A 26,327-nucleotide genomic window follows, 5' to 3' on the forward strand; every position below is an offset into this window, starting at 1 on the left:
TAATCCGGAGACAAGTGTTTTATACATCTGCAACCATGGCATCCGTGACAGAGGGAGAAGCGTCCATCCATGTATACAGGTAAGATAGTCTAGCTAACTACATTTTCAGATATTATACATTTCTAATTTTGTCTAAGTCATTTTAATTTCAAGTTAAAGCATACTGTTACCTAGCTAGCTAATGTTGGTGGGCTGGCTCTCTAGCTAACGTTACATGTATGATCTGTGTAGTAATATTATATGCATCTCAGAGCCATTTGCATTGCAAGTTATAGTCTAATGTTAGCTAGCTAGCTAGCTAGCTACCTAATGTTAGCTAGCTAGCTACCTCCCAGATTTGTTTATGTATTTATTATGGATCCCCATTAGCTGCTGCCAAAGCAGTAGCTACTCTTCCTGGGGTCCTGCAAAATTAAGGCAGTTTATACAATTTTAAAAACATTACAATACATTCACAGATTTCACAACACACTGTGTGCCCTCAGGCCCCTACTCCACCACTACCACATATCTACAGTACTAAATCCATGTGTATGTATAGTGCATATGTTATCGTGTGTGTGTGTGTCATGCATGTAACGTTTTGAGTTGGGATTATGGTTCATTGTTTAGCTAGCTAGCTAGCTAGCTACATGTCTAAACAAAAGACTCCATTATGCAAGTAACCATTTCACTACACCTTCTGTATCCTGTGTATGTGAGAAATTAACAGATTTTATTTGATATACTGTAGTATGTATTTACCAGAGATGGTAACGTGAAGAACAACATGACCTGCACCAAAGTCAAAATAGGATATAACGTTAGGCCAACAAGACAGTGTCCAAGTTCTAGAATTCTCTGGTAGAATGCCCAGCTTTTATTTACGCACATTCACAACCGTAAGCTATCTTCTGTAATTTCTGTAATTAGAGTAGCGAGGAGCATTCATTTGGAGTAATACAGCAAATACTATAGGTAAATCATGTAGATACAGTAGCAAACAAATACTCACACTGTACACAGAATACAAGTCACTACTTGATTTCCTGACTAACCATGCTATCATCACCCATAGTAATTGGAGGTCATCTCTACCTACTCCCATCTTCACATGGTGAACGACGAGCCGTTCTTGTTGGATTTGTTGGATCCGTCGGTGGACTTGTGTGCTGGGATATAGAGGTCAGAGGTCATGCGTGAGGAGCGTCCAGATGGGTAGATGTACTTCCTGCCCATGCACCACAGGTCCTCCAGGATCTTCCTGAAGTGGCTCCTGAACTTGACACCGATGAAGGCATACAGGATGGGGTTGAGGCAGCAGTGGAGGTAGGCCAGGCTCCTGGTGATGGTGAGGGTGGTGAGGATGATGGTCTCTACCTCACACTCCCTCTGATGGAACAGCGCTACCGTGTGGTAGAGTAGCACCACGTTGTAGGGCAGGTGGCACACGATGAAGACCACCACCACGGCTAGGACCACACGAACCGCCTGAAGAGAAGATGAGATAAACTTAATTGACCCAATAAGAAACATTGACTTGGACACAAATATATTCTTAGAATTAAACATTCCAATTCTATGACTAGAATTTTGGTGGATACTTAAACCTTGTGTCTCTGGGTGCTTTGGGCCTTCAGTAGGGTCCATAGGATCCTGGCATAGCAGAGGACCATGACCAGGAGGGGCAGGAAGAACCCCATGGCCACCTGCAGGCTAGGCACCAGCACCTTCATCAACCGGGCGGTCCTGTTACTTTGGAACTGCGCCTGGCACACGGTTATAGTCCCTTCCAGCAAGATGGTCTCCTCAACCAGCTCATTGTAGATGACTGTGGGGATGGACAGGGCTATGGCCAGAGCCCAGATGGCTGTACAGATTAGGCGGCTATAGATCAGGTTCTGGGACCGGAGGCCAAAGGAGCGCCTGGCCTGGACAATGGAGATGTAGCGGTCTCCACTGATGCAGGCCAGCAGGAGCATGCCACTGTACAGGTTGATGCTGTAGGCTCCTTGCAAAGCCTTATAAATTTAAATAAAATGAAGAAAAACATTGTTGTCCATGCAATGTGGAAAGGAACAAATTTTGAACTTTAGAACCTGTATTGGGAACTTCATTAGGAACTGTGAGAACTCCTTACCTTGCAGGCCACTGAGCCCATGCTCCAGTCATGCTGCTCATTGTAAATTATGAGAGGTAGGGCCACGATGAAGAGCAGGTCTGCCACCGCCACGTTCAGAAGGTACACGTCCGTCATGGTCTTGGCTTTCTTGTAGAAGGCATATGTGACTATCACCAATGCATTGCCACAGAAACCGAATGCACAGATGAAGGAATGGAAGTAGGTCTGTATGACTATCTCCATATCATGGTTGGGATTCAGGTTACAGATATATTCGTTATCATCTGGATAATCATTAGTGTCGTTTTCTGTGTTGTCATAATCATATGCATCTGTGCGCGTCTCATTCATGTTTTATCACCTGTGGAGAAGACATATTTTGCTGTAGAAAATAGTAGTCTTCTATAATGATTTAGTCATTAAATGACTCTTTAATGTTGTACAATCAAGTCCATGACAAAAAAAGAAGAGATAAACATCACAGTATTTGTGAACTATCTTAAGCCTGTAGCTACAATGTGACATTTCTTATTTTACACATACTGTAGAGCGCTGCAACTTGGACTCAGGGATAGATGTAACATAGTAAATGTAAATCTGTCTCCCTCCATTTAGTATGATATGTTACGTTTCGTATGGTATGTATTCATTTGTGGATGTCCATCATCCATTTTGTATAATATGTTGCAAATTGCAATTTGTACATTATGTTACGAATTTGCAATATATACACTACCAATCAAAAGTTTTAGAACACCTACTCATTCAAGGGTTTTTCTTTATTTTGACTATTTTATACATTGTAGAATAATAGTGAAGATATCACAACTATGAAATAACACATATGGAATCATATAATAACCAAAAAAACACATTCAGTACACAACACTATGCTCATCATGTCTTAGCAGGATCAGATGGTGACAGGTGTCCCAGCCGGGTCAGACAGCCATGGAAGACCAGTCTTCGGAGGTGAATTTTGAAGTATATTATAACAATCAGTGAATGGATACAAAGTTCCATCTTGAGTTGATGGGTAGACTACAGTCTGGGATCTGGGAATAATGGTCATTTCAATTATTGAACCATTGATTCCATTCTTGGGTAAAATAATGTATAAATGTACACCAGGATCAGATGGTGACAGGGGTCTCAGCAGGGTCAGGGAAGCAGGGAAGACCCGTCTGTGATGGCTTTGAGGTTAACTTTTGCAGATGCAACACTTTATTCTCTCTGTGCAGCAAACACTGGACAAGCCAGGAGCTTCAAAGATTGAAACTATTTTAAAACAGTCTGACAAACCTCTAAAGTTGATTTCCAAACTGTATCAAGGGTTGACAGAGGCTTTTACCGATGACACAAACAAAATGTGAGGAAGACCTGGGAGACACTACTGATGATGATGAATGGATACAGATGTGTTTGAATAACCAATCGTGTACCTATAATCTCAGACATAAATTACTTTAGTTTAAGACCATCCATAGAACGTACTATATGCCAGTGAAACTGAACATCATGCACTCAGATATGTAATTCCTCTACTGGAGGTATAAAACACAAAAGGGGATATATTTCAATGTTATTGCATATGTTATGCTATGGTGAATGCTGAGCGAATTCTGGCAAAGAGTATGTTATTTTATCTTAGCATGTCTACAGATTCTCCCTTCTTCCTGTTTTTGTTTGCTTGGAAATATTGATACTGGAGACTGTTATCAGAAGAATCTGTGTAACCAAGCATTAATAGCGGCTATGAAATGCATTGCCATTAATTGGAATGTTGGAATGTCAAAATGGATGGCAGAAATGTAAAGTTATGTGTCACTAGATTTGATTTATTACAAGATTAAGGGTATACTGTGCAAATTTCATAAGGTCTGGATGCCTTATATGGAATGCTGTATGTGGACACCTGCTCGTCGAACATCTCCAAAATCATGGGCATTAATATGGAGTTGGACCCCCCTTTGCTGCTATAACAGCCTCCACTCTTTTTGGAAGGATTTCCACTAGATGTTGGAACATTGCTGCGGGGACTTGCTTCCATTCACTCATAAGAACATTAGTGAGGTCGGGCACTGACGTTGAGTGATTAGTCCTGGATTGCAGTCGGCGTTCCAATTCATCCCAAAGGTGCTCGATGGGGTTGAGGTTAGGGCTCTGTGCAGGCCAGTCAAGTTCTTCCACACTAATCTCAACAAACAATTTCTGTATGGACCTCGTTTTGTGCACGGGGGCATTGTCATGCTTCAATCTATAGCTAGAGGACTCCTGATATCTCCAGGAGTGATAACTATAATTTTTTTGTCTCTTTATCTGTTGTTGTCTAGTACTGTCTTTTTGTTAGCTAGGGCCATCTACTTTAACCTTTCACGAGCCTCTACCCCGGGTCCGGGATCACCCCCCACCCCCCCCCACACACTGATTAGCATAGCTAGCATAGCTTCACAAGTAGATAGTAGCATCTAAATATCATTAAATCACAAGTCCAAGACACCAGATGAAAGATACAGATCTTGTGAATAAACCCATCATTTCTGTTTTTTAAAATGTTTTACAGGGAAGACACAATATGTAAATCTATTAGCTAACCACGTTAGCAAAAGACACCACTTTTTTTACTCCACCAGTTTTTTACTCCATCAGTAGCTATCACAAATTCGGCCAAATAAAGATATAAATAGCCACTAACCAATAAAAAACCTCATCAGATGACAGTCTGATAACATATTTATGGTATAGGATAGGTTTTGTTAGAAAAAAGTGCATATTTCAGGTAGAAATCACAGTTTACAATTGCACCGACCATCACAACTCGACTAGAATTACTAAAGAGAGCAACGTGTATGACCAATTTACTCATCATAAAACATTTCATAAAAATAGACAAAGCATAGCAATGGAAAGACCCAGATCTTGTGATTTCAGACAATATTTCAGATTTTCTAAGCGTTTTACAGCGAAAACACAATAAATCGATAAGTTAGCATACCACATGTGCAAACGTTACCAGAGCATCGATTCAAGCCAAAGAGAGCTATAACGTAATCATCGCCAAAATATATTAATTTTTTCACTAACCTTCTCAGAATTCTTCCGATGACACTCCTGTAACATCATTTTACAACATACATATAGAGTTTGTTCGAAAATGTGCATATTTAGCCATACAAAACCGTGGTTATACAATGAAAATACTAGCAAATCAAGCCTCAAAATGTCGGACGTCATCTTTCAGAGTGATCTAGTTTAATCGAAAGCTAATCATATACTTGACTAAAAAATACAGGGTTGACAGGAATCGAAAGACAAATTAGTTCTTAATGCAACCGCTGATTTACATTTCTAAAATTATCCTTACTGTGCAATACAGGGTTCGCCAAGTGAAGCGATAACAAACAAAATGGCGGATTATGCGTTTAAAATATTTCGACAGAACAACGATTTATCATATTAAATATTTCTTACTATGAGGTGATTTTCCATCAGATTCTTGGGCAATGTATCCTTTCTTGGGTCTAATCTTCTTTTGGTCGATAGATGTCCTCTGTCCTTCGAAATGTCCACTAACATCGACCGAGACCCCGTAACGTGCCCAAAGCTTCAAAGTGCACGACAAAGAAATTCCTCAAAATCGCACTAAACGGATATAAATTGCTATAAAACGGTTCAAATTAACTACATTATGATGTTTTTAACAACTATAACGAGTAAAAACATGACCGGAGAAATATCACTGGCTAAACAACCATTTGGAAGGAGGCAAGTCCGATGTCCATCTTGCGTAAGACGCGCGAAGGGAAAGAACGGTACTTCCACGTTTTTTTGTTTTATAGTGGCTCTGATTGTGCAATCGACTCCATTCAAAGCGTGATGACGTACTGACACCCAGAGGAAGACGTAGGCAGTGTCGGTTTCTCCATAGCATTTACAGGCACCTTAAAACCGACCCCAGATCAGGGGTCAAAATTTCTGAAATCTGACTCCCTGTCAGGAAAAGTGCTGTAGAAGTAGTTCTGTACCACTCAGAGACAAAATTCCAACGGCTATAGAAACTAGAAAGTGTTTTCTATCCAATAATAACAATAATATGCATATTGTACGATCAAGAATTGAGCACGAGGCAGTTTAATTTGGAGACCAAAAAATGCTAATGCGTAACAGCACCCCCTATAGTTGCAAGAAGTCTTCCCAGTGGCCTACTTGCTGTGTGAACTCCTGACTGTGCATAATTTGCCGATAGTTATTGACACATCAACCAGGATTGGGGGGTGGGGGCAATTAGCAATTAGTACAGGGAAGTGTGCTCTCCATCTCTGCTAGACTATTAGCAATTAGAGTTAGTTCTTCAGTCTCCCCTAGTTTCTCAGCAACATCTGTAAGTGTCGGTCATGTCAGTGGCGGTTTTGTCTTAAAACTAAGACCGTGGCCGAAACAATGACGGTTCGAGTTATTCTGCAGAGTTGTTCGAGGAAAGAAAGAGAGGAAGGCTCCACAACATTCTCTCACTTGAGTATTTTAGCTAGTTATTTACAGATTATCAAATTTGGCTATTTTGTAAGTTTGTCAACTATGTATATGTGTTTTCTATACCTTTGCACCTCTCCCTGTAGGCTTTACACAAGCTCCCCACCCCTTGGCTGCAATCCTTTTAATTTAGTGTACCCTGCGCGCACAACACATGTGGAATTCCGAGTCTCAGGCAGCATTTGGAACTGCCGATCTGTGGTCAAGAACGCCGAGTTCATCTCAGCCTATGCTGCTCTTCAGTCCCTTAACTTTTTGGCCCTGACAGAGACATGGATCACCCCAGAGAACACTGCTTCTCCAGCTACTCTTTCTTCTTCTGACTATGTTTTCTCTCATAGTCCAAGAGCATCTGGTCGTCAGTGGTGGCACAGTTCTACTAATTTCTCCTTAGTGGAGATTTTCTCCCTCTTTCACCTGTCCATCTCTTCATTTGAATTCCATGCTGTCACTGTCACTTGTCCACTCAAGCTTAACATTATTGTCACCTATTGCCCACCAGGTGCCCTTAGAGAGTTCCTCAATGAGCTAGACACCTTGATAAGCTCATTTCCTGACAATAGCTCACCGCTCTTTGTGCTTGGCGACTTCAACCTCCTGACGTCTGCCTTCAATTTCTTTCTTTCCAACTCTCTCTTTACCCTCCTTTCCTCTTTTGACCTAACCCTTTCGTAATCCCTTCCAAATCACAAGGCAAGCAATACGCTTGACCTCATCTTTACTAGAGGCTGCTCGACTACTAATCTCCCTGCAACCCCCCTCCAGGTCTCTGATCACTACTTTGTTTCCTTTTCTGTCTCCCTTTCCTCCAACCCTAACCACTCAGCCCCTGCCCAGATGGTCATGCGCCTTTGCAATCTTCACTCTCTCTCTCCCACTACTCTCTACTCTTCTATCATCTCTCCCTTCTGCTACATCCTTCTCCCTCCTGTCTCCTGATTCTGCCTCTTCGACCCGACTCTCCTACCTTCCCTTTCCGCATCCTATAACTCGCAATGTCCCCTTTCCTCCCGGGCTGGCTCGGGCCTCCTGCTCCGTGGCTGAGTGACTCATTGCGAGCTTACAGAACAGAGCTGCAGGCAGCTGAGTGAAAATGGAGGAAACTAAACTTCCGGAGAACCTACCATCCTTTCAATCCCTCTTCTCTATCTTCTCTTCCTCTGTTTACGCTGCTAAAGCCACTTTCTACCACACTAAATTTCAAGCTTCTGCCTCTAACCCTAGGAAACTCTTTTCCACCTTCTCCTCCCTCCTTATTCCTCCACCTACTCCCCCTCCCTCCTACCTCTCTGTGAACGACTTTGTCCACCACTGGAAAAAAAAAGGTTGACTACAAGACCATGGTGCTTACCTCGCTCCAGCAGGTATATTTCACTGGTCATCCCCAAAGCCAACACTTCCTTTGGCCGCCTTTCCTTCAAGTTCTCTGCTGCCAATGACTGGAACGAATTGCAAAAATTACTGAAGCTGGAGACTTATCTCTCCCTCTCTAACTTTAAGCATCAGCTGTCAGAGCAGCTTACCGATCACTGTACCTGTACACAGCCAATCTGTAAATAGCCCACCCAACTACCTCATCCCCATATTGTTACTTATCCTCTTGCTCTTTTGCACCCCAGTATCTCTACTTGCACATCATCAGCTGCACATCTATCACTCCAGTGTTAATGCTAAATTGTAATTATTTCGCGTCTATGGCCTATTTATTGCCTTACCTCACTATTCTCTACGTTTGCACACACTGTACATAGATTTTTCTATTGTGTTATTGACTGTACGTTTGTTTATGTGTATCTCTGTGTTGTTGTTTTTGTCGCACTGCTTTGCTTTATCTTGGCCAGGTCGCAGTTGTAAATTAGAACTTGTTCTCAACTGGCCTACCTCGTTAAATAAAGGTGAAATAAAAATAAATAAATAAAAAACTCTATCCGACGCTTGGCATTGCATATGGTGATCTTAGGCCTGTGTGCGACTGCTTGGCCATGGAAACCCATTTCATGAAGCTCCCGACGAACAATTCTTGTGCTGAAGTTGCTTCCAGATGCAGTTTGGAACTCAGTAGTGAGTGTTGCAACTGAGGACAGATGATTTCTACACGCTGCACGCTTCCAAACTCGGCAGTCCCGTTCTGTGAGCTTGTGTGGCCTACCACTTTGCGGCTAAGCCGTTGTTGCTTCTACACGTTTCCACTTTACAATAACAGCACTTACAGTTGACCGAGGCAGCTCTAGCAGGGCAGAAATTTGACAAACTGACTTATTGGAAAGGGTGCATCCTATGCCAGTGCCACGTTGAAAATCAATGAGCTTGTCAATAAGAACATTTTACTGCAGTGTTTGTCTATGGCGAATGCATGGCTGTGTGCTCGATTAGGCCTATGATATGAATTAGTGCCCTACGTAATTATTGGGACAGTGAACCATTTTTTCTTATATTGGCTCTCTACTCCAAACGTTTGAAATCAAACAATGACTATGAAGTTACAGGGCAGACTCTCAGCTTTCATTTAAAGGTATATTTATTGATATCGGGTGAACCGTTTAGAAATTACAGCACTTTTTGTACATGCTGTAGTCCCCCATTTTAGGGGAGCAAAAGTACAGGGACAAATTCACTTGTGTGTGTTTTAAAGTAAACTCAGCAAAAAAGAAACATCCTTTCACTGTCAACTGTGTTTATTTTCAGCAAATTTAACATGTGTAAATATTTGTATGAACATAACTAGATTCAACAACTGAGACATAAACTGAACAAGTTCCACAGACATGTGACAAACAGAAATGGAATAATGTGTCCCTGAACAAAAGGGGGGTCAAAATCGAAAGTAACAGTCAGTATCTGGTGTAGCCACCAGCTGCATTAAGTACTGCAGTGCATCTCCTCCTCATGGACTGCACCAGATTTGCCAGTTCTTGCTTTGAGATGTTACCCCACTCTTCCACCAAGGCACCTACAAGTTCCCGGACATTTCTGGGGGGGAATGGCCCTAGCCCTCACCCTCCTATCCAACAGGTCCCAGACGTGCTCAATGGGATTGAGATCCTGGCTCTTCGCTGGCCATGGCAGAACACTGACATTCCTGTCTTGCAGGAAATAACACACAGAACAAGCAGTATGCTGGTGGCATTGTCATGCTGGAGGGTCATGTCAGGATGAGCCTGCAGGAAGGGTACCACATGAGGGAGCGTTGAGATTGAATCTAGAATCGGCTTCCTATTTCGCAACAAAGCATCCTTCACTCATGCTGTCAAACATACCCTCGTAAAACTGATTATCCTACCGATCCTTGACTTCGGCGATGTCATTTACAAAATAGCCTCCAACACTCTACTCGGCAAATTGGATGTAGTCTATCACAGTGCCATCCGTTTTGTCACCAAAGCCCCATATACTACCTACCACTGCGACCTGTATGCTCTCGTTGGCTGGCCCTCACTTCATATTCGTCGCCAAACCCACTGGCTCCAGGTCATCTATAAGTCTTTGCTATGTAAAGCCCCACCTTATCTCGGCTCACTGGTCACCATAGCAACACCCACACGTAGCACGCGCTCCAGCAGGTATATTTCACTGGTCACCCCCAAAGCCAACTCCTCCTTTGGCCGTCATTCCTTACAGTTCTCTGCTGCCAATGACTGGAACGAAGTGCAAAAATCACAGAAGCTGGAGACTCATATCTCCCTCACTAACTTTAAGAATCAGCTGTCAGAGCAGCTTACCGATCATTGCACCTGTACATAGTCCATCTGTAAATAGCCCACCCAACTATCTCATCCCCATATTGTTTTCTCCTTTGCACCCCAGTATCTCTACTTGCACATTCATCTTCTGCACATCTATCACTCCAGTGTATAATTGCTAAATTGTAATTATTTCACCACTATGGCCTATTTATTGCCTTACCTCCCTAATCTTACTACATTTGCACACACTTTATATATACTTTTCTATTGTGTTATTGACTGTACGTTTGTTTATCCCATGTGTAACTCTGTGTTGTTTGTGTTGCACTGCTTTGCTCTCTCTTGGCCAGGTCGCTGGCCTACCTGGTTAAATAAAGGTGAAAAAATGTTCTTGCCTGCAATGACAATAAGCTCAGTCTGATGATGCTGTGACACACCGCCCCAGACCATGACGGACCCTCCACCTCTAAATCGATCCTGCTCCAGAGTACAGGCCTTGGTGTAACGCTCATTCCTTCAACGATAAACGTGTATCCAACCATGACCCCTGGTGAGACAAAACCGCGACTCGTCAGTGAAGAGCAGTTTTTGCCAGTCCTGTCTCGTCCAGCAACAGTGTTTTTTTACCTTTATTTAACTAGGCAAGTCCGTTAAGAACTTATTTTCAATGACGTCCTAGGAACAGTGGGTTAACTGCCTTGTTCAAGGGCAGAACGACAGCAACACCTTGTCAGCTCGGGGATTCAATCTTGCAATCTTTCGGTTACTAGCCCAACGCTCTAACCCCTAGGCTACCTGCCACCCCTATGGGTTTGTGCCCGTAGGTGATGTTGTTGCCGGTGATGTCTGGTGAGGACCTGCCTTACAACAGGCCTACAAGCCCTCAGTTCAGCCTCTCTCAGCCTATTGCGGACAGTCTGAGCACTGATGGATTGTGTGTTCCTGGTGTAACTCAGGCAGTTGTTGTTGCCATCCTTTACCTGTCCTGCAGGTGTGATTTTCGGCTGTACCGATCCTATGCAGGTGTTGTTACACGTGGTCTGCCACTGCGAGGACGATCAGCTGTCCGTCCTGTCTCCCTGTAGCGCTGTCTTATGCGCCTCACAGTATGGACATTGCAATATATTTCCCTGGCCACATCTGCAGTCCTCATGCCTCCTTGCAGCATACCTAAGGCACATTTACGCAGATGCGCAGGGACCCTGGGCATCTTTCTTTGTGTTTTTCAGAGTCAGTAGAAAGGCCTCTTTAGTGTCCTAAGTTTTCATAACTGTGACCTTAATTGCCTACCGTCTGTAAGCTGTTAGTGTCTTAACGACCGTTCCACAGGTGCATGTTCATTAATTGTTTATGTGTCATTGAACAAGCATGGGAAACAGTGTTTAAACCCTTTACAATGAAGATCTGTGAAGTTATTTGGATTTTAACGAATTATGTTTGAAAGACAAGGTCCTGAAAAAGGGATGTTTATTTTTTTGCTGAGTATAGCAAAAGGTTAAGTATTTGGTCCCACATCCATAGCGCACAATCACTACATCAAGCTTGTGAATCTACAAATTTGTTTGATGTATTTGCTGCTTGTTTCAGATTAATTTGTGCCCAATAGAAATGAATGGTAAATAATGTATTGTGTCCTTTTGGAGTCACTTTTATTGTAAATAAGAATATAATATGTTCTAAACACTTGTACATGAATGCGAATGCTAACATGATTATGTATAATCCTGAATGGATCATGAATGATGATGAGTGAGAAAGTTACAGACTCACAAATATCATACTCCCAAGACATGCTAACCTCTCACCATTACAATAACATGGGAGGTTAGCATTTTTGGGGAGGTCTGATAGTTGTGTGTCTATAACTTTCTCACTCATCATTATTCACAATTCATTCAGGATTATCCATAATCATGGTAGCATCCACATTCATGTAGAAGTGTTTAGAAACATATTCTATTCTTATTTACAATAAAAGTGAACCCAAAAGGGTAAAATGACATTGTGTAGAAATACAGGAAATGAGCTTTAGATCCCTCAAACATTCTGAGGGAGGACCCCCAGACCTCCTGACAGGTTATGCTCTCCCCCCTCCACTTCTAAAATCAGATTTGTGCCACTGGTTGTGGCTAATGTTAGCTAGGTGGCAAACTTTAGCTAGGCTAGCTGTTCAGGTTAGGGTTAGGAGTTAGGATTAGGGTTTAAGGGGTTAAGTAAAATGGTGCAGGAGAGGATGGCAGACGTTTTATGTGCCCCGAGCCGATTGTGTTGTTTTGTTCATTTACTTGTGTTTTTAACTTATTTTTTAACTTATTTTGTACCTAATGTTGCCGCTACCGTCTCTTATGACCGAAAATAACTTAGAGACATCAGGACTGCGATTACTCACCATGGACTAGCAGAATCCTCTTTTTCCTTCCACGACTCTGACGAGCCCGACGCGAAGGATACACTGCTTCCTCGGGAACAGGCCCCGATCCCCGTGATCTGCGTGAGGAGGAGGCGGAGAAAGAGGGGGCGAAGGTCGGGCTGCCTTCTGAGAATTCGTAGGCGATCGAATAAAGCCCCACTTCCCTCCATTCTGCTAGCAAACGTGCAACGTGTACCGGCAGGACATTAAAAACTATAACATCTTATGCTTCACGGAGTCCTGGTTGAACGACGACAACATCAACATACAGCTGGCTGGTTATACGATCTACCCGCAGGATAGAACAGCGGCGTCTGTTAAGATAAGGGGCGGCGGTCTATGTATTTTTGTAAACAACAGCTGGTGCACGACATCTAAGGAAGTCTCGAGCTATTGCTCGCCTGAGGTAGAGTATCTCATGATAAACTGTAGACCACACTACCTACCGAGAGAGTTTATCTATTCTTTGTAGCTGTTTACATACCACCACAGTCAGAAGCTGAAACTAAGACAGCATTGAATGAGCTGTATTCCGCGATAAGCAAACAAGAAAACGTTCACCCAGAGGCGGCGCTCCAAGTAGCCGGGGACTTTAACCTTTCACGAGTATCTACCCCGGGTCCGGGATCACCCCCCACCCCCCCCACACTGAGTAGCATAGCCTAGCATAGCGTCACAATTAAATAGTAGCATCTAAATATCATTAAATCACAAGTCCAAGACACCTAATGAAAGATACAGATCTTGTGAATAAAGCCACCATTTCAGATTTTTAAAATGTTTTACAGGGAAGACAAAATATGTAAATCTATTAGCTAACCACGTTAGCAAAAGACACCGCTTTTCTAACTCCATCAGTTTCTTACTCCATCAGGTGCTATCACCAATTCGGCTAAACTAAGATATTGATAGCCACTAACCAAGAAAAAAACTCATCAGATGACAGTCTGATAACATATTTATGGTATAGGATAGGTTTTGTTAGAAAAATGTGCATATTTCAGGTAGATATCATAGTTTACAATTGCACCCACCGTCACAAATGGACTAGAATAAATACATAGAGCAACGTGTTTACCTAATTACTAATCATCAAACATTTCGTAAAAATACACAGCATACACTAATCGAAAGACACAGATCCTGTGAATACAGACAATATTTCAGATTTTCTAAGTGTCTTACAGCGAAAACACAATAAATCGTTATATTAGCATACCACATATGCAAACGTTACCAGAGCATTGATTCTAGCCAAAGAGAGCGATAACGTAAACATCGCCAAAATATATTAATTTTTTCACTAACCTTCTCAGAATTCTTCAGATGACACTCCTGTAACATCACATTACAACATACATATACAGTTTGTTCGAAAATGTGCATATTTAGCCACCAAAATCATGGTTAGACAATGACAAAAGTTGCCCAGCTGGTCAGACAATGTCGTGCGCCATATTAGACAGTGATCTAGTCGTATACATAAATACTCATAAACGTGACTAAAAAATATAGGGTGGACAGCGATTGATAGACAATTTAATTCTTAATACAATCGCTGATTTACATTTTTTAAATTATCCTTACTTTCCAATACAGTTTGCGCCAAGCAAAGCTACGTCAAACAAAATGGCGTCATAAGCGATTAACATTTCTCGACAGAAACACGATTTATCATAATAAATTGTTCCTACTTTGAGCTGTTCTTCCATCAGAATCTTGGGCAAAGAATCCTTTCTTGGGTCTAATCGTCTTTTGGTCGAAAGCTGTCCTCTTGCCATGTAGAAATGCCCATTGCGTTCGGCATGAACTGGAACCGTGCCCAGAGATTCACAGTGTCTCAGAAATAAATGTCCCAAAATCGCACTAAACGGATATACATTGCTATAAAACGGTTTAAATTAACTACCTTATGATGTTTTTAACTCCTATAACGAGTAGAAACATGACCGGAGAAATATAACTGGCTACACTAATGCTTGGAAAAAGAGCAGGTCGGTGTCCACCGCGCGCCCGACGCATCTGGAAAAGAGTTCCTACCTACACGTGTTTTTGTTTTATAGGGGCTGTGATTGCGCAATCGATACCATTCAAATCGTCATCACGTAAAGGCATCCAGGGGAAGACGTAAGCAGTGTCCGTATCCTGATAGCGTTCACAGTGGCCTTTAAACTGACTCCAGATCAGGGGCCAAAATGTGTGAAATCTGACTCCATGTCAGGGAAATTGCTGTAGAATGAGTTCTGTTCCACTCAGAGACAAAATTCCAACGCCTATAGAAACTAGAGAGTGTTTTCTATCCAATAATAGTAATAATATGCATATTGTACGAGCAAGAATTTAGTAGGAAGCCGTTTAATCTGTAATGCAATTATGCTAATGAGAAAACAGCACCCCCTGTAGTCGCAAGAAGTTAATGCAGGGAAACTTCAATCCGCTTTATCAAATTTCGATCAGCATGTTAAATGTGCAACCAGAGGAAAAATAACTCTGGACCACCTATACTCCACACACAGAGACGCATACAAAGCTCTCCCTCACCGTCCATTTGGCATATCTGACCATAATTCTATCCTCCTGATTTCTGCTTACAAGTTAAAATTAAAGAAGGAAGCACCAGTGACTAGATCAATAAAAACGTGGTCAGAGGAAGCAGATGCTAAGCTACAGGACTGTTTCGCTAGCACAGAGTGGAATATGTTCCGGGATTCCTCCGATGGCATTGAGGAGTACACCACATCAGTCATTGGCTTCATCAATAAGTGCATTGGGAAGGAAATGGGAAATGTGGATGGGTTATCCCGCATGCACGCATATTCTGCTGTGGTAGCCCGACCTAGGGGGTCCGATCTAGGGGGGGAGATGTGTGGCAAAGAAGGGGGTCGAGTGATAAATGGCAGATATGTGAGAGCAGAACTAATAAACGGACTCTGCCCGATCACTAAAATGGCCACCCCGATCAGAACTACAGATCACAAAATGGCCGACTGCCAAAACTACAAGTCCCAGAAGCAAGGGGAACCCTCAGAAGGTGGAGCCGACACACAGATAAAGGGTCAAGAAAAACCAGGAAGAGGAAGAGAGGGCTGGAAGGATCTATGAACCGTAGAGAAAGAGACAATAGATATTGGCTGGATTTACCGTGTATGAGCTGGATTGTTTTGGACTTACCTGTTGGCGTTTGGACCTGGACCCACCGAGAACCCGATTCGTGTACCGAACCCTGCTATCCTTGACCTTGCCTACGACCTGGGTGGACCAGGACGGAGAAACAAACACACAGGTACTGTCCTGTTCGAAAGAACTCTCATTCTGGGTTAATTTGTTTCCCACTTAATTTGTGACAAACGCTCATAACCTTGAAGAGGTTTGCCACAGTACATACCCCAACCAGAAGCCATTGTAACGATTTTCGTCGTCGGATGAAGAGTAGTCGGACCAAAGCACAGCGTGGTAAGTGTTCATGTTAATTTTATTAAAACAGAACACTAAACAAAATAACAAAGAGAATGAATGAAAACGAAACAGTCCTGTAAGGTGCAGCAACACAAAACAGAAAACAACTACCCACAAAACACAGGTGGAAAAAGGCTACCTAAGTATGGTTCTCAATCAGAGACAAAGATAGACAGCTGCCTCTGATTGAACACCACACCCGGCCAAACACACAGAAAAGAAAACATAGAACACAAAACATAGAATGCCCACCCCAACTCACGCCCCAACCAAGGGCGTGACAGCCATGGATTACAGGCAACACCCGCACTGAGCTAAAGGCTAGAGCTGCCGTTTTCAAGGAGCGGGACTCTAACCCGGAAGCTTATAAAAAATCCCGCTACGCCCTCCGATGAACCATCAAACAGAAAAAGCGTCAATACAGGGCTAAGATCGAATCGTACTACACCGGCTCTGATGCTCGTCGGATGTGGCAAGGTTTCCAAACCATTACAGACTACAAAGGGAAGCACAGCCAAGAGCTGCCCAGTGACACGAGCCTACCAGACGAGCTACACTACTTCTATGCTCGCTTCGAGGCAAGTAACACTGAAACATGCATGAGAGCACCAGCTATTCCGGAAGACTGTGTGATAACGCTCTCTGCAGCCAATGTGAGTAAGACCTTTAAACAGGTCAACATTCACAAGGCCACAGGGCCAGATGGATTACCAGGACATGTACAGCGAGCATGCGCTGACCAACTGGCAAGTGTCTTCACTGACATTTTCAACCTCACCCTGTCCGAGTCCGTAATACTAACATGTTTAAAGCAGACCACCATAGTCTTCTTGGGCACAGGGACAAAGGTAACCTGCCTAAACGACTACCGACCCGTAGCACTCACGTCTGTAGCCATGAAGTGCCTTGAAAGGCTGGTCATGGCTCACATCAACACCATCACCCCAGAAACCCTAGACCCACACCAATTTGCATATCACCCTAACAGATCCACAGATGATGCAGTCTCCAATGCACTCCACACTGCCCTTTCCCACCTGGACAAAAGGAACATCTATGTGAGAATGCTACTCATTGACCACAGCTCAGCGTTCAACACCATAGTGCCCTCAAAGCTCATCAGTAAGCTAAGGTCCCTGGGACTAAACACCTCCCTCTGCAACTGGATCCTGGACTTCCTGATGGGGCCGCCCCCAAGTGATAAGGGTAGGTAACAACACATCCGCCACGCTGATCCTCAACACAGGGGACCCTCAGGTGCGTGCTCAGTCCCCTCCTGTACTCCCTGTTCACTCATGACTGCATGGCCAGGCACGACTCCAACCCATCTTTAAATTTGCCGATGACACAACTGTGGTAGGCCTGATCACCGACAACGACAAGAAAGCCTATAGAGAGGAGGACAGGGGCTGTAGTGGAGTAGGTTGAGAGCTTCAAGTTCCTTGGTGTCCACATCACCAACAAGGTAACATGGTCCAAGCACACCAAGACAGTCGTGAAGAGGGCACAACAAAACCTATTCCCCCTCAGGAGTGAAATGATTTGGCATGGGTCCTCAGATCCTCAATAGGTTCTACAGCTGCACCATCGAGAGCCTCCTGACTGGTTGCGTCACTGCTTGGTATGGCAACTGTTCGGTCTCCGACCGCAAGGCACTACAGAGGGTAGTGCGAACGGCCCAGTACATCACTGGGGCCAAGCTTCCTGCCATCCAGGACCTCTATACCAGGCAGTGTCAGAGGAAGGCCCTAAAAATTGTCAAAGACTCCAGCAACCCTGGTCATAGACTGTTCTCTCTGCTGCCGCATGGGAAGCGTCAGCGGGGCGCCAAGTCTAGGTCCAAGAGGCTTCTAAACAGCTTCTACACCCAAGCCATAAGACTCCTGAACATCTAATCTAATGGCTTCCCAGACTATTTACAGTGCCCCCCCTCACCCCCTCACACTCCTCTTTACACCACTGCTACTCTCTGTTGTCATCTATGCATAGTCACGTTAATAACTCTACCTACATTGACTCTGTATCGGTACCCCCCTGTATATAGTCTCGCTATTGTTATTTCACTACTGCTCTTTATTCCTTGTTACTTTTATCTCTTATTCTTATCTGTATTTTTTTAATTGCATTGTTGGTTAGGGGCTCGTAAGTAAGCGTTTCATTGTAAGGTCTACTACACCTGTTGTATTCGGCGCATGTGACTTATAACATTTGATTTGAAGATAAGGGGAAAGGTTAGCTAACATGCTAAGTAGCTAAAATCTAGTAAGTAGTTGCAAAGTTGCTAAAAGGCCAAAGTTGTCCGTGATGTGATTTGAACATGCAACCGTTGATTTCCTAAATTCATCTTAGAACCATAGGTTCCTATGGGTTTAACGAAAAACTTAGCCTTAAGATGCGTTTGGGAAATCGGGCCCGGATCTTTCAGATCCAGGGCTGGAGATGGGCATTTTTTTGTAAATTTCATTTTACACAACAAAAAAAACTGACGTTTTCGTCTTTTGAGCATCTAGTCATGAAATCTATGCAGCCTACTCAATCACTTTTTATAGCTACTGTTTACAGGCCTCCTGGGCCAGATACAGCGTTCCTCACTGAGTTCCCTGAATTCCAATTGGACCTTGTAGTCATAGCAGAACATTTTCACATTTTTGGTGACTTTAATATTCACATGGAAAAGTCCACAGACCCACTCCAAAAGGCTTTCGGAGCCATCATCGACTCAGTGGGTTTTGTCCAACATGTCTCCGGACCTACTCACTGCCACAGTCATACTCTGGACCTAGATTTGTCCATTGGAATAAATGTTGTGGATCTTAATGTTTTTCCTCATAATCCTGGACTATCGGACCATCATTTTATTACGTTTGCAATCGCAACAAATAATCTGCTCAGACCCCAACCAAGGAGCATCAAAAGTCGTGCTATAAATTCTCAGACAACCCAAAGATTTCTTGATGCCCTTCCAGACTCCCTCTTCCTACCCAAGGATGTCAGAGTCTTCCGACTAGCTTGGAAAGACAGTACCGTGCAGTATCGAAGAGCCCTCACTGCTGCTCGATCATCCTATTTTTCCAACTTAATTGAGGAAAATACGATCAATCCGAAATCAATCCAAAGCTAACTAAAAAGCAGCATTCCCCAAGAGAGGATGGCTTTCACTTCAGCTGTAATAAATTCATGAACTTCTTTGAGGAAAAGATCATGATCATTAGAAAGCAAATTACAGACTCCTCTTTAAATCTGCATATTCCTCCAAAGCTCAGTTGTCCTGAGTCTGCACAACTCTGCCAGGACCTAGGATCACGGGAGACACTCAAGTGTTTTAGTACTATATCTCTTGACACAATTATGAAAATAATCATGGCCTCTAAACCTTCAAGCTGCATACTGGACCCTATTCCAACTAAACTACTGAAAGAGCTGCTTCCTGTGCTTGGCCTACCTATGTTGAACATAATAAACGTCTCTCTATCCACAGGATGTGTACCAAACTCACTAAAAGTGGCAGTAATAAAGCCTCTCTTGAAAAAGCCAAACCTTGACCCAGAAAATATAAAAAACTATCGGACTATATCGAATCTCCCATTCCTCTAAAAAAAAAATGAAAAAGCTGTTGCGCAGCAACTCACTGCCTTCCTCTAGACAAACAATGTATACGAAATGCTTCAGTCTGGTTTTAGACCCCATCATAGCACTGAGACTACACTTGTGAAGGTGGTAAATTACCTTTAATTGGCGTCAGACCGAGGCTCTGCATCTGTCCTCGTGCTCCTAGACATTAGTGCTGCTTTTGATACCATCGATCACCACATTCTTTTGGAGAGATTGGAAACCCAAATTGGTCTACAAGGACAAGTTCTGGCCTGGTTTAGATCTTATCTGTCGGAAAGATATCAGTTTGTCTCTGTGAATGGTTTGTCCTCTGTCAAATCAACTGTAAATATAGGTGTTCCTCAAGGTTCCGTTTTAGGACCACTATTGTTTTCACTATATATTTTACCTCTTGGGGATGTCATTCGAAAAATAATGTTAACTTTCACTGCTATGCGGATGACACACAGCTGTACATTTCAATGAAACATGGTGAAGCCCCAAAATTGCCCTCGCTGGAAGCCTGTGTTTCAGACATAAGGAAGTGGATGGCTGCAAACGTTCTACTTTTAAACTCGGACAAAACAGATATGCTTGTTCTAGGTCCCAAGAAACAAAGCTATCTTCTGTTGAATCTGACAATTAATCTTGATGGTTGTACAGTCGTCTCAAATAAAACTGTGAAGGACCTCGGCGTTACTCTAGACCCTGATCTCTCTTTTGACGAACATATCAAGACTGTTTCAAGGACAGCTTTTTTCCATTTACGTAACATTGCAAAAATTAGATATTTTCTGTCCAAAAATGATGTAGAAAAATGTATCCATGCTTTTGTTACTTCTAGGTTAGACTACTGCAATGCTCTACTTTCCGGCTACCTGGATAAAGCACTAAATAAACTTCAGTTAGTGCTAAATACGGCTGCTAGAATCCTGACTAGAACCAAAAAATTTGATCATATTACTCCAGTGCTAGCCTCCCTACACTGGCTTCCTTTTAAGGCATGGGCTGATTTCAAGGTTTTACTGCTAACCGACAAAGCATTAGATGGGCTTGCTCCTACCTATCTTTACGATTTGGTCCTGCTGTACATACCTACACATACGCTATGGTCACAAGACGCAGGCCTCCTAATTGTCCCTAGAAGCAAACAGCCTAAGCAAACAGCTGGAGGCAGGGCTTTCTCCTATAGAGCTACATTTTTATGGAATGGTCTGCCTACCCATGTGAGAGACGCAGACTCGGTCTCAACCTTTAAGTCTTTATTGAAGACTCATCTCTTCAGTAGGTCCTATGATTGAGTGTAGTCTGGCCCAGGAGTGTGATGAACGAAAAGGCACTGGAGCAACGCAGCCCTTGCTGTCTCTGCCTGGCCGGTTCCCCTCTCTCCACTGGGATTCTGTGCCTCTAACCCTATTACAGGGGCTGAGTCACTGGCCTACTGGTGCTCTTCCATGCCGTCCCTAGGAGGGGTGCGTCACTTGAGTGGGTCTTCCTGTCCCGCACTGACGGGTCTTCCTGTCTGGGTTGGCGCCCCCCCTTGGGTTGTGCCGAGGCAGAGATCTTAGTGGGCTATACTCGGCCTTGTCTCAGGATGGTAAGTTGGTGGTTGAAGATATCCCTCTAGTGGTGTGGGGACTGTGCTTTGGCAAAGTGGGTGGGGTTATATCCTGCCTGTTTGACCCTGTCCGGGGGTATCATCGGATGGGGCCACAGTGTCTCCTGACCCCTCCTGTCTCAGCCTCCAGTATTTATGCTGCAGTAGTTTGTGTCGGGGGGCTAGGGTCAGTCTGTTATATTTGGAGTATTTCTCCTGTCTTATCCGGTGTGCTGTGTGAAAGTATGCTCTCTCTAATTCTCTCTTTTTCTCTTTCTTTCTTGATCTCTCTCGGAGGACCTGAGCCCTAGTACCATGCCTCAGGACTACCTGGCATGATGACTCCTTGTTGTCCCCAGTCCACCTCGCCGTGCTGCTGCTCCAGTTTCAACTGTTCTGCCTGTGGCTATGGAACCCTGACCTGTTCACTGTGATTACTATTATTTGACCATGCTGGTTATTTATGAACATTTGAACATCTTGGCCATGTTCTGTTATAATATCCACCCGGCACAGCCAGAAGAGGACTGGCCACCCCTCATAGCCTGGTTTCTCTCTAGGTTTCTTCCTAGGTTTTGGCCTTTCTAGGGAGTTTGTCCTAGCCACCGTGCTTCTACACCTGCCTTGCTTGCTGTTCGGGGTTTTTTGGCTGGGTTTCTGTACAGCACTTTGATATATCAGCTGATGTAAGAAGGGCTTTATAAATCAATTTGATTTGATAAGAGATACTCAGACACATTGTACAGGGCATGTGACTAAAACGGGTCAAAGTGGTGCTAGTGAAGCCTGCTGGTCATAATCAAAGATAAGCACATTGAGATCCAGCTCACAGACTGTTATCAGGAGTCAACACTAATAGTACTATGGTTTCACTTCTGTTTGATAAGAATTATTAAAATTACTGAAAAGAGTTCAAGAGTGTAAAACATTGAACTACACCATATTACACAGTTGAAGTCGGATGTGTACATACACTTAGGTTGGAGTCATTAAAACTCATTTTTCAACCACTCCACAAATTTCTTGTTAACAAACTCTAGTTTTGGCAAGTCGATTAGGACATCTACTTTGTGCATGACACAAGTAATGTTTCCAACAATTGTTTACAAACAACTTTTCATTTATAATTCACAATATCACAGTTCCAGTGGGTCATTCCAGGAAATGATGTCATCACTTTAGAAACTTCTGATTCTAAAGCTTCTAATTGACATAATTTTAGTCAATTGGAGGTGTACCTGTGGATGTATTTCAAGGCCTACCTTTCATCTCAGTGCCTCTTTGCTTGACATCATGGGAAAAACAAAAGAAATCAGCCAAGACCTCAGAAAAAGAAATTTGCCCTCCACACGTCTGGTTCATCCCTTGAAGGCAATTTCCAAATGCCTGAAGGTACCACGTTCATCTGTACAAACAATAGTACGCAAGTATAAACACCATGGCACCACTCAGCCGTCATACCGCTCAGGAAGGAGACGCGTTCTGTCTCCTAGAGATGAACGTACTTTGGTGTGAAAAGTGCAAATCAATCCCAGAACAGCAAAGGACCTTGTGAAGATGCTGGAGGAAACGGGCACAAAAGTATCTATATCCACAGTAAAATGAGTCCTATATCGACATAACCTGAAAGGCCGCTCAGCAAGGAAGAAGCCACTGCTCCAAAACCGCCATAAAAAAGCCAGACTACGGTTTGCAACTGCTCATGGGGACAAAGATCGTACCTTTTGGAGAAATGTCCTCTGGTCTGATGAAACAAAAATAGAATTGTTTGGCCATAATGATCATCGTTATGTTTGGAGAAAAAAGGGGGAGGCTTGCAAGCTGAAGTACACCATCCCAACCGTGAAGCATTGGGGTGGCAGCATCATGTTGTGGGGGTGCTTTGCTAAAGGAGGGACTGGTGCACTTCACAAAATAGATGGCATCATGAGGTAGGAAAATTATGTGGATATATTGAAGCAACATCTCAAGACATCATTCAGGAAGTTAAAGCTTGGTCACAAATGGGTCTTCTAAATGGACAATGACCCCAAGAATACTTCCAGTTGTGGCAAAAATGGCTTAAGGACAATAAAGTCAAGGTATTGGAGTGGCCATCACAAAGCCCTGACCTCAATCCTATAGAAAATGTGAGGGCAGAACTGAAAAAGCGTGTGCGAACAAGGAGGCCTACAAACCTGACTCAGTTACACCAGCTCTGTCAGGAGAAATGGGCCAAAATTCACCCAACTTATTGTGGGAAGCTTGTGGAAGGCTACCCGAAACGTTTGACCCAAGTTAAACAATTTAAAGGCAATGCTACCAAATACTAATTGTGTATGTAAACTTCTGACCCACTGGGAATGTGATGAAAGAACTAAAAGCTGAAATAAATGTATTTGGCTAAGGTGTATGTAAACTTCCGACTTCAACTGTGTGTACAGTGGGGTCTGAAATGATTGACACCTTTGATAAAGAAGAGCAAAAATGTATAAAATATATAATTCAAATACTGAGCTATATTGTGCGCCAAAAATGTTTGGTAAATTATATTTTTTTATACTAATTGTTTGCTCAGAGAGAGGGAGAGATTTTCTTGAACATGTAATAGTTATTTCACACATGCAGCTCACAAAAAAATATATGGCAATTTCTGCTCTACTCAATTACAGCCAAACTAATTGCAACATTACAGCTAAAATGTGGAAGTGGCAAGTGGAAGGGGGAAAGTAAGAAACGTGTCTGTCGGTCCTGCATTAAAGACCAAAAATGTCTTAAGAAAATTGTGATGAATAAAAAAGTATATATGGGGGATTGGAAATGATGCAGACAATTACATTGATGGAATATACAATCTATCTGCACTATTAAAGCTGATCTACCCCTAAATAAACAACAAAGGTAGGGGTCAAAATTGACACCCCTGTTTTCAATACCTTTCAATACTTCAACAATAACGGCACTGAGCCTTTCAACTAAAATGTTTTATGAATTGGAGAACACTTTGGGCCGGTTCTTTTATTTCTTTATTTAAAAAAAAAACTATTTTTCTCCCCAATTTCGTGGTATCCAATTGTCTCATCGCTGCAACTCCGTACGGACTCGGGAGAGGCAAAGGTCGAGAGCCGTGCGTCTTCCGAAACACAACCCAACCAAGCCGCACTGCTTCTTGACACAATGCCCACTTAACCCGGAAGCCAGCATCACCAATGTGTCGGCGGAAACATTGTGACCGTGTCAGCGTGCACTGCGCCCGGCCCACCACAGGAGTTTCTAGTGTGCGATGGGACAAGGACATCCCTGCCGGCCAAACCCTCCTCTAACCTGGAAGACGCTGGGCAAATAGTGCATCGCCCCATGGGTCTCCCGGTCGCGGTCAGCTGCGACAGGGCCTAGACTTGAAGCCAGAATCTCTAGTGGCACTGGGACGGATTCTTAGACCATTGCTCCATACAGAATCCGTTCAGATCCTTGATACCCTTCATCTGCGCTTCAGGACTGCCCTCTTCAATTCAAACCATAGGTTTTCAATGGGTTTCAAGTCTGGAGACTGAGATGGCCATTGCAAAATGTAGAATTTTGTGGCCAATTAACCATTTCTTTGTGGAGTTTGATGTGCATGGCCAAAGAGCTCTATTTTCATGTCATCTAACCTAAGTACCGGAAATGATTTGATATTGAGATAAAAACGGCTGCATTAGACCTTTAAAGTTTGTTAGATCGTATCAGACCACAAGTCCAAGACCCCTATGATGACACACCAAATGTGTTTGATGGATCCTTTTTGTCTTCTTCTAATGCCTCTTAAGGGGAAAGTGATCCAAAAGTAACGGAAAGTAATCTGATCACCTTACTGAGTTTGGGTAATCCAAAAATGACGTTACTGATTACAATTTTGAACAGCTAACTACATAGTAACTGTAGCGGACTACATTTAGAAAATAACCTACTCAACCCTGCTTGAGTTTTGACGTGTCACATTCATTGCCGGACATTTTTATTTTCAGTTGTAACTGAGAACTAGATTATTTCAAATACATTTCGTAAATTATCAGTACATACCTGTAGAAAAGTCCTTGAGAACAAGTGGCCGGGATACAAAACAATTGATGAAGTACTTTCTGGTCAGGTTCTCTCCAAAATAAAGTCGTCCAAATCAATCAGGCAAAGGCTGGTCAATCCTGTAAACTACGATGCCTAGAAATATGAGCTTGAGTTGAGAGTACTCCTGTTATAGTAACTACAACAACAGGCTACCTGACTCTCTTGGCAGACTGAAGTTACTGTTTGTTTGTGTGGTGGGGAGGTGGACACAGAGGTTCAGTGTGGTTGGTTGTGTATTTACTGGGAGGTGGAAGCACCACAGCTAACAGCTTCTGCATAGCTTATCTGATCGTTGCTTATCTCATCTCTCCTCTTTTGGTCTTGTCTCCTGCACATCTAAATCCCACCTGTGTTCAAAGATACAAACAGGCTTTTATGTAACACAATGCTCTGAAATGAAAAACACAGTACACAGTATGGCATCCCTGGGACATTCCCAGCTTCATATTAACATCTAACTTTTACAGTTTGAGCACACAACAAGCACTGGTCATGTTTAAAATTAGATGAATTGACATTCATGCGAACATGGACTCCTAGCCCAACACCCTAGGAACAGCATCTGAAAGGATATGATGGGAATAAGCACTATGGCAATAGCATTACTTATACTTATTAAATCCTTTCCAAAAGTGAATAGGGCTGGGGGCCATGTGAATGAATTACTGTAATGTATTTGAACTTGAACTTCCCCAATATGGCCAGCAGGGAGGGCCAACATACCTAAAATGTATGTACGCTTTTACAACTATTGAGACAGGTTTTGCCCAGTGATTAGGCTTTTATGGCACAACATTCCCACTTGACACAGTTTGGATATAGCGTTTAAAAAATATATATCGTATAGTATCGTATGTCTTACTCGGTCATACAATA

At 43.0% G+C, this 26,327-nt stretch overlaps 1 protein-coding gene across 1 annotated transcript; it reads right to left on the reverse strand.

The window, feature by feature from the left end:
- Nucleotides 1-25,621, reverse strand: LOC139553760 (C-C chemokine receptor type 6-like). Its single transcript, XM_071366407.1, has 4 exons — nt 25,410-25,621; nt 2,120-2,462; nt 1,590-2,000; nt 1-1,470 (listed from the first exon to the last, which is right to left on the reverse strand). Exons 2-4 carry the CDS (start codon nt 2,450-2,452, stop codon nt 1,090-1,092), a joined length of 1,125 nt encoding a protein of 374 aa, XP_071222508.1. The 5' UTR covers nt 2,453-2,462; nt 25,410-25,621; the 3' UTR covers nt 1-1,089.
- Between the last annotated feature and the right edge of the window lie 706 nt (nt 25,622-26,327).

Source organism: Salvelinus alpinus, chromosome 25 (assembly GCF_045679555.1).
Source record: "Salvelinus alpinus chromosome 25, SLU_Salpinus.1, whole genome shotgun sequence".
NCBI classification, from domain to species: Eukaryota; Metazoa; Chordata; class Actinopteri; order Salmoniformes; family Salmonidae; genus Salvelinus; species Salvelinus alpinus.